This window comes from Mandrillus leucophaeus, unplaced genomic scaffold (genome assembly GCF_000951045.1).
Source record: "Mandrillus leucophaeus isolate KB7577 unplaced genomic scaffold, Mleu.le_1.0 Scaffold531, whole genome shotgun sequence".
NCBI classification, from domain to species: domain Eukaryota; kingdom Metazoa; phylum Chordata; class Mammalia; order Primates; family Cercopithecidae; genus Mandrillus; species Mandrillus leucophaeus.
The window spans coordinates 2747219-2763735 of record NW_012105709.1 but is presented as its reverse complement, the minus strand read 5'-3'; the positions used below and the strand labels follow the sequence as shown (position 1 = coordinate 2763735).

The 16517-nt window shown below is 34.3% G+C and overlaps 1 protein-coding gene across 5 annotated transcripts in view; it reads left to right on the top strand.

The window, feature by feature from the left end:
• The window catches only part of VTA1 (vesicle (multivesicular body) trafficking 1), an 87666-nt gene that overhangs the window by 47959 nt on the left and 23190 nt on the right, over positions 1-16517 (top strand). For all 5 annotated transcript variants that reach the window (XM_011997176.1, XM_011997173.1, XM_011997177.1 and 2 more), the window contains one exon: positions 8967-9075. In XM_011997176.1, the coding sequence (XP_011852566.1) occupies positions 8967-9075 (109 nt within the window). The remainder of the gene's footprint in view (positions 1-8966; positions 9076-16517) is intronic.

The following is a 16517-nucleotide window of genomic DNA, read 5'->3' as shown; positions in this document are numbered from 1 at the left end:
GCCTGTAGGGGGGTGGGGGCAGTGGGAGGGATAGCGTTAGGAGATATACCTAATGTAAATGATGAGTTAATGGGTGCAGCACACCAACATGGCACATATATACATATGTAACAAACCTGCACGTTGTGCACATGTACCCTAGAACTTAAAGTATAATAAAAATTAAATAAATAAATGAAAGAAAACAGGCACCTTAGTCCTACAAACATATGATGACCTGAATGAGCAGGAAGTGGTTCTCCTATTGAGCCTCCAGAAGGGCTACAGACTGCTGAAAGCTTTATTTTATTCTGATGAGATGTGTAGCAGACCTACTGAACTGTAAGATAATAAATTTGTGTTGTTTAAAAAACAAACAAAAGCAAGTTCAAGGAATACTAATCATTCTCCTTAGATTAGATCTGGGCCTGGGGGGAAAATAACTACGAAGGACATGATTGGGACAATTGACAAAATTTCTTGGGACTGTGGATCAGACAGTAGTGTTGTTGAAATATTAAATTTTCTGATTTTTGAGATTGTCCTAGATTTTGGAAAGTGCAATGAAAGGGAAAGGGGACACAGTGTCTTTTATTTATCCTTAAATGATACAGAAAAAAAATAGATACATACAGACACACAAGCTTTATTTTTTTTTTTTTTGAGACGGAGTCTCGCTGTGTCTCACCCAGCTAGAGTGCAGTGGCGTGATCTCAGCTCACTGAATGTTCTGCCTCCCGGGTTCATGCCATTCTCCTGCATTAGCCTCCTGAGTAGCTGGGACTACAGGCGCCCCCCACCACACCCAGCTAATTTTTTGTGTTTTTAGTAGGAATGGGGTTTCACTCTGTTAGCCAGGATGGTCTCAATCTCCTGACCTCATGATCCTACCGCCTCGGCCTCCCAAAGTGCTGGGATTATAGGCGTGAGCCACCGCGCCTGGCCCGACACACACACTTTTTATATTTATATATATATATTTTTATACATTTATATATAGAAATAAATGAATAAAACAAAAATTAAATAGTTGGAGAATCTGAGTAGAAGATGTGGGAGTATGTTGTCCTATTTTTAAAACTTCCTGTAAGTTTGATGAAAACTATATATAATTTTTTTTTCCAAAAAATAATTAACATTGGTTTCTTGTCTTTCCCCAGTAGATTAAGTATTAAACAGTTACCGACCATACCTTGTTTGGAAATCTTTTGTTTACTTGGAACATATATTCCAAAGTCATGATATTTTAAAAATAGAGGAGTTATATTTAAGTATTTGTATATTAAGTTATAGTTTTGATTTTGAGAGTATAGTTTTGCTCTCCTTTTTAAAAACTTGTTTGATGAAATTATAGTTGCTTTGAAAAATATAAAGGGATTAAAATGTTGAATAAATATCAGGAAATACATGTAATCTGTGACTATAAATATTTCAATATCTGAATCATTTTGATAATACGTTTGTTTAATATGTGTTTTTCAAGCATTTCTCATTATACCACTTCTCAGTGTTCTCGGAGTTATGTGGAAGTCTTGTTTATATAATAACTTGGGAGGTTGAGGGACTAAGAGTGTAAATGTATTTGTGATGTTGCCACAAAGTTAGAGATTATTAATCCCATTGTTATCACTGACTACTTCGAAAGTGTTATGAAAGCTGTGGATTCTCAGGCTAATGTGTATTGCATTTTTGCATGTAATTTGGGGAGTGTTCCAGGAAGAGGCAAGATAAAGTGCTACATTTTTGAGACTACAGTACAAGCTACCTATTCTTGTTCAAGAAATAACAAGGAGAACAATGTGGCAGAATCCAGAATGAGAAGGAGTGATAGGATAGGAGATGAGGATGAGGGTGTTGGGGGGGAGGATTCAAACAGAGAATTGATAAATTTTGACTTGTATTTTTAAAGTATTTTTCCTTTCTTTAATGGACAAGATTGGAAAAGGCAAACTCATTAGTACATTATTAAATAATCAAGGTAAAAGATCTTGCTAGGATCAGAGTTTGCAGAAGAAGACATGGTGAGTAGTGGTTGGATTCTGGATATATTTTGAATGTAGAGCTGACAAAATATAACAGATTCATTGGCAAACTATAAAAGATACAGAGAACTCAAAAATAACTCCCAAGAGTTGGACCTGACAACTGTAAGATCATTCTTAACCACTTTAGCCATTTATAGACTTGTGGGGGAAAATCAGGAGTTGGTTTTAAACTTATCAAATACACAGGAGAAATGTGGAATTGGATACATACTTATACAAAATCCTAAGGTTTAGAGAAGTCTGAACAGAAGATATAAATTTGGAAGTTAGCAAATACACCTCATGGTATTTAAAGGTGGTATATTTGTTAGACTGCATGAGATCATCAAGTGTAGAAAGAGGAGACGAGGAATCCGAGAGCTGAAGCCTGAGGTACTCCTGACACTGGGACATGAAAAAGAACAAGTATAAAGGACTGAAGGAGCACAGCAAGGGAGAAGGAAAACCAGGAGGTCTTGATAACCAGGAAAGCAAGTGTAAAGTGGGGCATCAAGGAATGGGGTGGGAAATAATCACCTGTTCATGCTGATAGGGGTCAAGGAAGATGGCATGTAAGCCTTGAATTTAGGTGGCAAAAACCACAATTACTTTCACACCAACCTAATAGGAATATAGAAGTAATCTGTAACCTTGACGAAAACTGTTGCAGTGAGTAGTGGAGATTAAAAACTTGCCTAGGATGGGTTCAATATAAAATCAAAGAGGAAGAATTAGATAGAGACAGCTAGTATAAAACTTTGTCTTTTAAGGTAACTTTTTGGTATGCTAATGGAGAATAATTTATATCAAATTTTTCATCGTTCTAGCCAGGAATTTATTATTATACTCTTGTGATTCTTAAAGGTACTAAGTTTAAAAATTCCTGCTCCAGCCTGCAATTGCTGTTCTCTAACCAGTCATGCTTCAGTGTAGCAAGTGATTTAAAAATTAAATGAAAATTCATGGTAATTCTTAAGTGGCCAAAATTTGCAGTTGTCAGTGATTCTCATCAATCCAGTAACAAAACAGGAACTTAGAGGCCAAGGACAAAAGTAAAAGTTCTTTTTGCAGTTCCTGTTTCTTAGGAAGGATGTCTAATCAGCAAAAAGGAGTTAATGAATTTCAAAAATACATCTTGAAAGTTTCCTTTGAAAATATTGTTTAGTATCCAGCATCCTTTACATCCTTTATTTTAAATAAAACAACATTGAAAAGTGAATTAGTGGAGTTACAACTGCCAGAAATTTCTGCTAAATAGTATATGCATCAGTTTCTAGGAATAGGGATGTTTTGGAAACAGTATGAAATAAAAAATAGTTAAGTTGCTTTACTAAAATGAACCTTTTTCAACTTAGTTTCTTAAATTTCGCTTACTAATGCAGAAACCCAAATTGTTTTAAACTTCTCTACACTGCTAATACTTAGATATTAGGACTGAAAGAACCTTCTAAAGTCATTACAACTTTTCCACTAAGTCTTTAGACAGGATTAAATTATTTCAGATAGAAAAAAATTTGGCCCAATTTTAAAGACCCTCAAAGAAGGCAGTTTAAACTTTCCTTAGCAATTTATTCATCTACTTTTAAAATAGTTTTCTTTGTAACTACCAAAAGGTACATTCTACATTGATAAACACTAAGTAGCTGACCTTTAAGGCTTATTTTCTATTATTTCATATATTTTAATCTGAGTTGCAAATTGCAGTGTGGTAATTGTAGTTTACCAAGATAGACCCAAATGAGTGGCTAACTTTACTACTAAAACAGTATGACCTTCAGTAAATTACTTTATTTTTGTAATGACCTTTCTTCGTCTCTAAAATGATAGGATTATAGAATCCCAAGAAAGAAGGATGAAGAAATATGGGACTTCAGATAAGACATGTGCCAGATTTAGGAATGTCAGTTATTGCCTGGTTTCACATTAGACTGTAAAGCTCATGCTTGACTCATTCATCTCATGGATCCCCAGCACTTAGCATAGTACCTGACGTGAGTAAGTAATAAATAACTGTTGACTTAGTGGAAATGAGGGCGCTTCATAGGGAGTAAGCATTTGCACTTAGCCTTGGAGGAGAAGAGACTGGGCAGAAAGGAAACCATGTTAGATAAGAGAGAATAACAGAAGAGAATGCAGGTAAGACAGGAATCCAATCTTGATTGAGGGAAATGGAAATAAGACTGAGTGTCCACAATGTGGAGGGCCTTGAATGCCAGATTAAACTGTATTTACATTGAGCCAGTCCTATAATGTCTCAAAGCCTTAGTGTGAGTACAATGTGACCTGCTTAAATTTCGAGGTTCTGATGAGGACCAAGTAGAGGAAAATGTGTGGAAATGCTTTATAACCTGTAGGATGTTCTAAAGATGTCAGTCTAATACTTTAATCTTGTCTTGGATTTATCTTATCCAACTAGCATTTAATATGTGTCTTCTATCCATGGCATATTGATTTCTTTATCTTTATTCCCCAAATATTTCCTTATTTCTACCTTTGCTTGTACTTGTCCTTCTCTCCAGAATCTTGTTACCGCTTCAGTTTTTTCATAACTTACCCATCCTGCATGGCCAAACTAAAGCATCATTTCCTTTACCTTATTCTGTTTTTTCTTTATTCTCTGAAATGTTCCATGTACTTACTATAGGAAACAAGTTTAATACTTCCTACTAAGTGTGTTTTTATAGTAATAGTTCTTTGTATTTTAATTTCATATCTATAGCCAGATGATTAGCTCCCTAAAGGCAGAAATAACGTATTGACTTACTTTATATATCCTGTATTGCTAATTAAAGGTCTTAATTAATAGCAAACTTTTTCAGAGCCTAAAAGTATGTTGAGGTTAACTATACATATCTTATGTTTTCCCCCAAAGAGGGAAAGTTTAAACCACTAAAAATATAGAGTAGTTAATTACCTTCATTAGTTTTCATTGCTGGAGCATAGGTTAATAATAAACGTTTTAAAAGAATGTCATTTTGCAGATACTGAATTCAAGTGGACATGTGAACATAGAGATTCAAATCTGATAATAATCTAGCATTTGTAGCCCTTCAGTTCTAATTGCTCAAGATTTTGAAAAATTAAAAATCTGGAAAAGTCAGTGCTTTAGCATATATTTTTTGCTCTGAAAGAATGAAAACGGAAGAAAAAGGTGAACCACAGGTTATTGCTGTTTCTATAGGCCTAAAACAAACACTGGAAATTTCAAGTCATTCTATCTAACTGTATCATAAATGTAACAGAACTTGCTAAATCCAATAGCCCCTTACATATGACAGAAATAGTGATCTCTTGTACTACCACAGAAACATCAGTTAGAATCAGTTAAGCTGTCATACGTTGGAGATGTGTATGCATCTTGAGCAACTACTACATACTGGTCACAAAGCCAAGTGGTTGGTATAAACAACAGATAGACTTTTCTTTTAATGAGTTTATATTTTAACGTGTGTGTGTGTGTTTTGAGGGTTGGAGAGGACACTTTGTCAGCATCCTTATATAATTACAAACTGTGATAAATGTTGTTTTAAAAAAAGATGTAAGATTACTGGAGAGTCTGACCTTAGATTGGGAACATCAGGAAAACCTTTCTTAGGAAGTGGCATTTGATCTGGCATATGAGGAATGAGCTGAGTAGGAGTGAGTTAGCTGGGTGAGGAAGAAAAAAGACAACAGGCAAACAGGATGTATGGGCCGTGGTATGTGTAGTAACAGAAGAAAAATGCATAGCTGGATAGTAGTCAGTGAATGGGATCGGGACATTGAGAAGAGGTTGGACAATCAAGAATCAGGTAGAGTAGATCCTTGTATCCAAACTTAGAATTGATTTTGCATTTTACATGAAAAGATTGATATGAGTGGATTTATATTTTAGAAAGATCCCTGAACTCGGAGTATTAGATGAGGAAGATGTGGTAGGGGCTAGGGCAAGAATGGAAGTTGGGACAAATTAGGGGGCTATTGCAGCGAAAATGAGGAGATGAAGACAAATCAAGGTATATTTCAGAAGGAAAATCAACTGGATTCTTGGTAAATTAGGTAAGGGAGTGGGGAGAGAGGCAAAGCATAGGGAGAACTGTTAAAAATGACTCCTCCCATTTACTTGAGAGTGAAGTTCCCAGAGGAAAGGAAAGGTGGTAGGGGGATCAAAAGAACAGTTTTAATTTTAATTGTATGTGAGACATCCAAGTGCTGGTGTCACATAGTGAGTTGGATATTTGTCCAAGGAGATTCTGGCTAGATTCATAAATTTAAGAATAATAAATTTATCAGTAGTGCTTAAAGCTATAGGAAGGCATATGAAGAGGTAAAAAAAAATAAATAAATAAATAAATAAGCTAGATGGCAGGATCATGATGCTTGTATGAATCTGGTAAGTGGTATAATGACTTAAAACAGCCCACTGTAAGATAAAAAATGGCAACTGATATGTTGTACGAACTTGAGATGGGGGAGAGGGAGAATGAATGAATGTACATTATCTGAAGGGAACTGCCTGTATTCATTCAGCTCAGATGATTATTACTAAATGTGGGCCCAGATCTTTCATTTTTAAAAGAGAAGTTAGAAATTTGCTTTCTGTAACTTTTCCCATATTTGAATATAGAAAACATAATTCTTATTTAAAATTCTAAATGTGTTATTATTGATTGCGCCCACTATTTTGCACTCTCTGCTAGGACAGAGTATTTAAAATTACTTGAAGGTCAGCTAGAAGATTAGGAGCCAAAGGAGATAGGAAAGAAATCAAGAGAATTGAGTGTCACAAAAACAAGAGATAGAGAATGTTTCCCAAAGATTGGCATAGTCCAAGGCTTTTAATATATTTACAGAGCGTAGCAGTTTGGTAAGATGATACCTAAAAAGTGTGCCTTGGATTTTCTAGAGTGGACTAGGCAGTTGATATTAGCAAGATCAGTTCCTCAAATGAACTGACAACTTAAGTGAGGTACAGGCTGACACATGTGGGCTCCCTACCAGTAAAAGACACAGGCATATTCAGATTCCCTAACCTTTTGTGTTACTGGAGAATATGAAGTAAACAGAAAAGAAATACACCCTCCCCACCCCCAGAGTGAACTGAATGGTAAAGAAGTGAAGACTTTAAATGTGGATACTTCTGTTGGAAAGCTCATTTGTGAAGTGGAGCAAAATGTCACACCTGGAAGAAAATCAGAATCCATGTATAGATTTTTTAATTGAATATGTATGAGGAGTGTTTGATAAGAAGGAAATGTGATACAAATTCAGTAATTTAGGGGTTAATTTTTTTAGTTTTCTGTACAGAAGCTACCTCTAATAGTATCTAGAGACTCATATTATAGAATACTCAACTAAGTATCTGGACCACATGCTGCTGCATTTGTACTCATCAATGACCTAGTGGATCTTTGCAGAAGGTTACTCTATTTCTTTTTTTTTTTTTTTTTTTTTTTGGCCAGGGGGAGGTCCGGAGCCGGGCTGGTGCAGTGGTGCAGTCTTGGCTCACTGCAACGTCTGCCTCCTGGGTTCACATGACTCTCGTGCCTCAGCCTCTTGAGTAGCTGGGATTACAGGTGCCTGCCACCATGCCCGGCTAATTTTTTGTATTTTTTGTAGAGATGGGGTTTCACAATTTTGGCCAGGCTGGTCTCCAACTCCTGAGCTCAGGCCATCCACCCTCCTTGGCCTCCCAGAGTGCTCGGATTACAGGCATGAGTCACTGCGCCTAGCTCTCTCATTTCTTTTTTTTTTCTTCTTCTTCTTTTTTTTTTTTTTGGAGACAGACTCTTGCTCTGTTGCCCAGGCTGAAGTGCTGTGGCATGGTCTTGGCTCACCACAACCTCTGCCTCCCGGGTTCAAGTGATTCTCCTTCCTCAGCCTCCCGAGTAGCTGCGATTACAGGCACTTGCCACCGCACCCAGCTAATTTTTGTATTTTCAGTAGAGACAGGGTTTCACTATGTTGGCCAGGCTGGTCTCGAACTGCTGACCTCGTGATCTGCCTGCCTCAGCTTCCCAAAGTACTGGGATTACAGATGTGAGCCACCATGCCTGTTTTCAGATAGTAAAACCACATTCGCTCTCAAACTCTAATGTGCATATTTTGCTCTCAAACTATAATGTGCACCTGGGGTTCTTGTAGTGCAGGTGCAGACTGGCACTTGTAGATCAGGTTCAGTAGATCTGGGGTGGGCTTGAAGATTCTGCATCTCTGACAAGTTCCCAAGTTATAACGATACCACTATAAAGGTCAGTTGAAAATATAAACTAAAAATCACTAGCACATCCAAAATTCTAAGAGGTTTTTATATTTTTTAAAGCAAATTTTAATCTTATATCCTGTAACATTAGCATATCATGTAAAATTAGTTTTAAGGCATAGAAGAGGCAACTAACAGGTTTTTCATGATCTTTTCAGTTCTTCTTACAACCCAATCAGGTATTATTTTTCCCTTTTTAGAATCAGTGTGACTGAGGTTCAGAGCTGTTAACTAGCACGTGACTAGTTAAAAAGTCAGGTTTACCTGTCAATCTAGCATTTGCTTTAACCACTACATCATCTTAATTTTTTTTTCTTGATTTGTACAGGTCTTTTTTTTGTCTTTAGTGAAAATAATTCAATCTATTGTTATTTTTATGTTTAGTCTTAGAATTCTACTTTAGCCTGTTTCTCCCCTGTGCAGAAGAGATACAAATTTTGCTGGAAGGACACTCCTGTTTTTACCTTGCATATCCTTTCTGAAATGTTAAATGATAAAAGAGAACTGGGCATGTGTTTTGAGGACAATAGCTTTTTATGAATTCTGTCAAGCCTTAAATACTTGGTGGATTCTAGCAATAGGGTGGGAGTTGCCAGTTTCTTTCAGAGCTGTAATCTGCATAAATAGGTTTTATCTCAGAAATATGATATAGATCATCATAAATGTTTACTTTTTACTTCTTTACTGTAGTCCAATGTTGATATAAAAATGCTCTCTTTTAGAATGTGAAACACAGGAAGTATGCCAGATGGAAGGCAACATACATCCATAATTGTTTAAAGAATGGGGAGACTCCTCAAGCAGGCCCTGTTGGAATTGAAGAAGATAATGGTATGTATTTATTTATTCTGAGTAAAAGGACTTAGTAGAATCATAATTATTCAGTAGATTATTCAGAGTTTTTGGAGGGAACAATACAATTTTGTTTTCATCAGGCCCAGAATCTATGAAAGTTAAGTATAAAATCATAAACTTAGGGACAGTGAGAAATAGAAATAAAGGTCAAACTTGTAATACCTGTCCATGTCAACAAAATGACTTAGCTGTCTCCTACTTTTAATCAGATTTCATTCCTGTTATATAGGAAAGGCAATCAATTTATAATTTATAAAATGTTTTAAAACTGCAAAGAATACTGTATAAGTTTTTGTAAATCTCTTTGAGTTATGTAGGTTATTTGGGGAGTTAGTAATACATTCACATGGTTCGAAAAAAATCATAGAGTATATAAAAAATATGAAGTGCATTTCTCCTGTCTACCACATCTCCTATCTTCCCAGATCCTACCAAAACTCAAGTAAGCATTGTTTTTAGGTTTTTTGTGTATCTTTACAGAGATCATTCTTTATGAGTTTACTACCGAGTAGAAACATATATGCTCCCGTTTTTCATACAACTGGTAATATACATGCTGTTCTGCACCTGGCTGTGGTTTTTTTTAAACTTAATATGTACAGGAAAATTTTACCATCACATAGTGTGTTTTACAAATTTTAATCATGAAAAAATAAAGGTCTTATTATTTTACTTGGCCTTTCAGTTAATGTATAATAGAAAGGGGAAATCTTTTTTCACTTACTTGTTTTTTATGTATTAGACGTAGTAAATAGATGGTTATAAAGAGAATGACCACTGTTCTTGGAACTGAGAAAATTCCAAACGATCCTTGCATTTTGCTACACACTTTTAGGCATATGTGAAGATAATTATCCATTGCAGGCATCAGTAAACTTTCTTAAAGGATCAGATAATAAATATTTTCAGTTTATGAATGATACTGTCTTTGTTGCAACTGTTTAGCTCTGCTGTTATAGTACAGAAGGAGCCATAGATAATATGTAAACAAATGAGTGTGGTTGTGTTCCAGTAAAGTTTTATTTACAATAACAGGCCACCAGCCCACTGGCCATAGTTGGCTAACCCCAATCTGATTAATCTGTTTAGATCTAGTATTATAATGAATTATATTGAAATATTGCCTATTATTGAACCAACTTTACATTGTGTAATAAACCCTACTTGGTGATGATATGTTTTTTTTTTTATTATTATTATACTGATAGGTTCATTTCACTACTATATCATTTAGGATTTTTACATTGACATTTATAACTAAAAATGGTCTACAGTTTTCCTTTTTGGTATCAATGTTATGATGTTATGCTTACTTCATAAATATAATCAGAATGTTTCTGGTCTTTTTCTATGCTTTGGAACAGTGGATTTATCTGGTCTTTAAATTCACCCTAGACATTTTTTTGTGAAACCAACTAGCTGTTTTACTTCTCAGGACTATTTTAGATGTTTCATTTTAGGTATATTGAAATACCTAATAAATTGTCAGTTTGGGGTTTTTTTGGCTTTCTTTCAATATCAGTGACTTCTTTAAAAACTCTTTAACATTTTGCCTTTGAAAGTAGGAAATGTGCATTTTGATTATCACGTTGATCTGTTTTGTTCTGAAATGGTTATTGTAGGCCCTTACTATTAATAATACCAAATAGATTATTAAATGTAGATAGTTTTTGTTTTCCAAAAGTCAGCTTAAATGGAAGTTGTCATTTCTGTTATTTTCATATAGATTTGATGGAGTTTCTGGATAGTAGAAAATTGTAAGCTATAGAATATTAATAATAAATCCTCTGCAATATAAAGAAGAATATGTTCACTGCATACTTTTTCAACTCATTAACTTAAAACATAACCTGGTGTCATAATCAGGGCTTAATGTCATAACATCTAATAATATCTTCTCAAAGATAGCCTATATATCTATAAGATATACTGTCATTAAATCTGAATTTGTGTGAGAAAACGCTTAAGACTTTGATTTGTTTTCTTTTTCTGAGTGTAGAATTATATTCTGTTGTGTTTTAGGATTAACTTTTGCATCATAGTCTTAAGTGTAAAAGGTAGTATATTTCACAAAAACCTAATTTTCTATTGTTCTGGAATTGAATTTCTAGTAAAACCAGTATAAAGTAATAGATATTGTACTTTAGTTAACTTAGATAAAGAACAAGAGTATATACTTTTGAAGACAGTACTGTGTATTAAGTTCTAGCTGAATACCACATCACCATGACATTTTAATAGATATTACAAACAGGCTTCAACTTATCGTTTAACGTATACTTTTTCACCTTTAAGAAGATAGAAACAATATCCATTCAATAGAAACTGTACTTCGAGAACCCTTACAAAGTCATCATTTTTCACTTTCAGTACAGTATTTATTAAATTACATAAAGGCTTTGTGTTAGATGATTTTGCACTAATGTAAGTGCTCTGAGCATGTTTCATGTAGGCCAGGCTAAGCTATGATCTTCAGTAGGTTAGGTATTTTAAATGCATTTTTTACTTAGATTTTTGACTTACAGTGGGTTTATTGGGATGTAACACCATCATATGTTGGTGAGCATCTGTAGAATTAATGATAAAAAAAGAACAATAGATCATTGAAACCACTCATTTTATGTGGTAAATTTGTTTTGATACAATGTCAAATTTACTGGAAAGTTGCCAGAATGATATAAAGAATTCCGATATGCCTTTGATCCCGAATTAAACATTCTCTCATTGATTCATAGTCTCTCTCTCTTTCTCACCCCTTGTCCCCTTTTGTCTCTCCCCACTCCCCCTACCACACATACGCAAGAAAGGACATGAGGTTATTTTATAGATAGATTGTGTGTGTGTGTGTGTGTGTGTGTGTGTGTGTGTGTGTAAAATTTTAAAATACAACTTGGTATCATAATCTGGTGTTAATGTCATGATTTTCAGCTGTATCTCCTTAGAAATGACTTATGGCTTCACAAGACATATATATATATATATATGTATTTATTTTCTATATATATATTTATTTATTTTCCATATTATATATATAGAAGTCTTTGTTAGTAAATTAGAGATATGCTCTTTTACTCCTGAATACTTCTGTGTTTCCTAAGAATAGTGGCATTCTTTTTACTACAGTGTACTTATCAAAATTGAGAAGTATAGTATTTATTCAGTGTATCAACTGATCTCCATCTGTATTCAGATTTCAGCAGTTGACTCAGTAATACCCTTTGTAGTTTTCTTCCTCATGCAAATAGATCATACGTTGCCTCTGGGTGCCATATCTCTTTAGTGTCCTTAATCTGGAGTAGCTCCTCAGGATTTCCGGTGTTTCTTTGCCTTGATGTTTTTGAAAAGTACAATTACTTGTTAACTGTTCCTCAATTTATTTGTCTGATGTTGCCTCATAATTAGTTTAACCCTATGCATTTTTTGCAGAATAGCCCAAAATAAGGTTTTGTCCTCCCTGCCTTACATTAGAAGTATACGATTTTGGTGAAATATTGGTGATGTTAAGTGATCACTTGGGTAATGTGGTGTCTTCTGAGTTATTCCCCATTAAAGTTATTTTTCCCTTTGCTATTTAATTTAAGGAAGATACTTTGATATTATGTAAATATCCTATATTTTTTATGCAACTTCACCCCGTGGGTTGATGATTTATCATTCTTTTTGTTTTAATTAGTTGGCACTCTACCATGAGGATGGACTTTCCAGTCTATACATAAATAAATGTGTGTGTTTATTCATTTAATTATTTACATCAATATGGGCTCATGAATTTATATTCAGTGATTATAATTCATTACCCATTATTCTTTATTATGTTCCTTTATGTGACTGCTGTTGCAGCTTCTGCACCAGTTGTCGTTTCATTACTTGAGCAAATTAACATTCTTTGGTACCCAGTATACAGCTGTTGATCTGGCCTTTTTCTTCATAGCTGTCCATAAGATTCACTAGAAGCAGTTTGCTTTCAGCTGGCACGGCCCCAGTACACCTTCACTGTCCTACCTCTGGGGTGTATCAACTCTCCAGCTCTATGTCACAATTTAGTTTGCAGGGATCTTAATAGCCTTCTTACCCTTCCACAAGATATTACACTGGTCCATTATATTGATGATATTATCCTGATTGGACCTAGTGAGCAACTAATCTGGACTTAGTGGTAAGACATTTGTTTCTCAGAGAATGGGAAATCAATTTGACTAAAATTCAGGAACCTCAGTGAAATTTCTAAAGTTCTGGTAATATGGGGCATGTCAAGATATTCATACTAAGGTGATATTGTTCTATCTAGCCACTCCTACAACCAAGAATAGAGGTACGGTACCTAGTGGGCCTATTTGGATTTTGGAGTCCACACGTTCCTCATTTGGGTGTATTACTCTGACCCATCTGCTGAGTAACTCAGTCTTTTCTTTTTCCTTCATCTTAACTATTCTGTCCTTTGAGTGTCCACATAAATTTTAGAATTAGATTTTCAATTTCTCTTTTTTAGAAAAAATGCCTACTGGGATTATGATTAGTATTAAACTTAGGGAGAATTAATTATCTTTCAGTACATGAACATAATATATCTTTCCATTTATTTAAGCTTTCTGTAATTTCTTTCAGCGGTATTTTAGATTTTTTGGAGTAGAGGTTTTGTACTTCTTTCGTTAAATTCAAGTATTTTGTGTCCTTTCATTCTCTTGTAAATGAAATTAATTTTATAATTTAGTTTTCCAGTCATTTGCTTCTAATATAAATTACAATTGATTTTTGTATAATCTTTTATCTTGCAACCTTGCTAAATTTACCTGTTGATTCTGATAATTACTTTGTAAATTCATTGAGAGTTTGTATGTAGATAATTATGTCATCTGCAAGGAGAGACAGTTTTGCTTCTTCCTTTCCAATCCTCATTTCTTTTTCCTGCCTATTGTGCCAGGGGCAATAAATATGTCCATTGTTTTGTTTGGTTTTTTTGCCCTATGCAATACTGAGAAATTTTCTTTATTTCTAGGGTGCTGAGAAGTTTTGTCATAAATATTGAATTTTGTCAAGTGCTTTTTATGCACTTATTGAAATTGTCATAGGACTTTTTTTCTTCTGTTAATATGAGTTACATTGATTGATTTTTCAAATGTTGAACCAACCCTGCACTCATTGGTAAGCTTAGTCATGATGAGGCCTTGTATTATATGACTGGATTTGATTCTGATATTAAGAATTTGTATGTCTACATTTCAGTATTTGTGAGGTTTGGTATCAGGATTACACTGGCCTCATAAAACAAGGTGAAAGTAATCCCTTCTGTTTTCTGAAAGTGTTTGCATAAGATTGGTATTTTTTCTTACTTGAATGTTTGATATAATTCACTGCTTATTCCATTTAGGCCCTGCATTTTCTTTGTAGGAGGGTTTTTAACCATGAATTCAATTTTCCCAATAGATTTAGGACTATTCAGATCATCTCTTTTTGGGTGAGTTATGGTATTTTGTATCTTCAAGTGGTTTGTTTATTTCCCTGAGGTAGCGCCGTTTATTGGCATAATATTTTCTTATTGTCTTAACTATCCTTTTAATGTCTGTAGGATGTATTTGATATCTCCTCCTTCATTTGTCATATTCATAATAGCTGTTTCCTCTTTTTTCCCCCCAACCTCTTGACAGAGATGTTTTAATTTTTTTTTTATTATTTCAACAAGTACTTAGTAAATTTTTTTCTTTTTTCTTTTCTATTCCTTTTATTTTTTCCTGCACCACACTTGGAGTTTAATTTGCTTTTGTTTTATTTAGCTTCTTAGGGAGGAAATGTGGATCTTTGATCTTTAAATCTTTCTTTTCTGATAGAAGAATTTAAATCTATCAGTTTCCCTCTAAGCATTGGTTTTTAGTGACATTCTGCAAATTTTGGTATCACTCAGTTCACCATAATTACAGTTTTCTTTGTGATTTCTTCTTTGAGTAATGGATTATTTATAAATATATTAATTTCAGAATGTTGGAGGTGTTTCTAGATATCTTACTGATTTCTAATTCAGTTCCATTTTAGTCGGAGAACATACTATAAAAGATTTCGGTATTTTGTAGTTTACCAAGATTTATTTTATGGCCCAGCATATGATCTGTCTTGGTGAATGTCCTATGTGCAGTTGAAAAGAATGTATTCTGCAGTTATTGGTTATGATGTTCTGTGTTAAGTCTCCAACTATAGTGGTTTTACTAGTTCTGTCAATTTGTTTCATTTTCAGACTCTGTTATTATATTAGGCACATGTACTTTTATAGTTATTTTTTATGAACTAACCTTTTTATTATTATGGAACATCCCACTATATCTTGCTGATATTCGAGGTTATTAATTCTGTTTGTCCTCATTTTAAAGTTTACCACTCCAGCTTTTGTCAGCTTGATATTTATGTGACTTTTTTTATCATTATCAAATGGTCCTTTTTATCTCAGCTAATATTCCTTGTCATTGATTCTGTTTGTTTATTATTAAAATTAGTCACCAGCTTTTGTCTACTGGATATTCGCATGGTATGTCAATTTTCATCCTTTTAGTTTAAACAAATCTAGGTCTTTGTGTTTTAAAGTACTTTTCCTGCAAAAAGCATAAAGGCACTTTTTTATTCTGACTCTCAGCCCCTGTGTGAGAAGTAGTGTTTAGTTCATTTACATTTGATGTAATTGCTATAGCTAGATTTAAACTTATTTTGCCATTTCCTTTCTGTTAATCCCATCTGTTTTTTTTCTCCTCTTACAATTTTTCCCCCCTCCGGTTAGTTTTTTCTCTTTCATTTGTTATGTCTATGTTTTTCTTTATGGCCTTGAACAAATTTATCATAGTTGCCTTAAAGTGCTTTTCTGCTGATTTCAGTATCAGGGTCATTTTGAGGTCTTTTTTGTAGACTCCTTTTTTTACATTTTCCTTTTCTTCCCTAATTTTTAATAACTTCTGTTGTTGATAACATGTTGAAGCTCCTCTGCAGCCTGTTGTCTTTCTCTGCAAAGTCTTGATTCTTGTTCAAGCAGACCATTGACTTGCCAGAACTCAAACTTTGTCCCCCACTTTCAGCTGTAAGTTGTTGCTTTTCTCCAGGGCCCCCTAGAGTCTTACGTGAGTGTGCATAATTCAGGAACTTGTAGGTATTTAGTTGGGATTCATACAAACATTTCATGGCTCACTTCTTGGCAACTCTTTCTTTTGTGTAGACTATTGAGTGCCCTCAGATGAAAAGCCACATAAAATCAAATGTTACCTGGTAAGATTTCCTCTTACGCTTACTCTCATTTCTACCAACTTTTGGTCGTGCTCTAGTGCTTTTATGTTGTGGAGCTTTTTTCTTTCTCAGAATGTATAAATGTTAGAGTTCTCCAGTATTGGGGAAAGTCATGTTAATGTGTGTAAAGTATAAATACATCCACAAGGCTGCTTGATAAA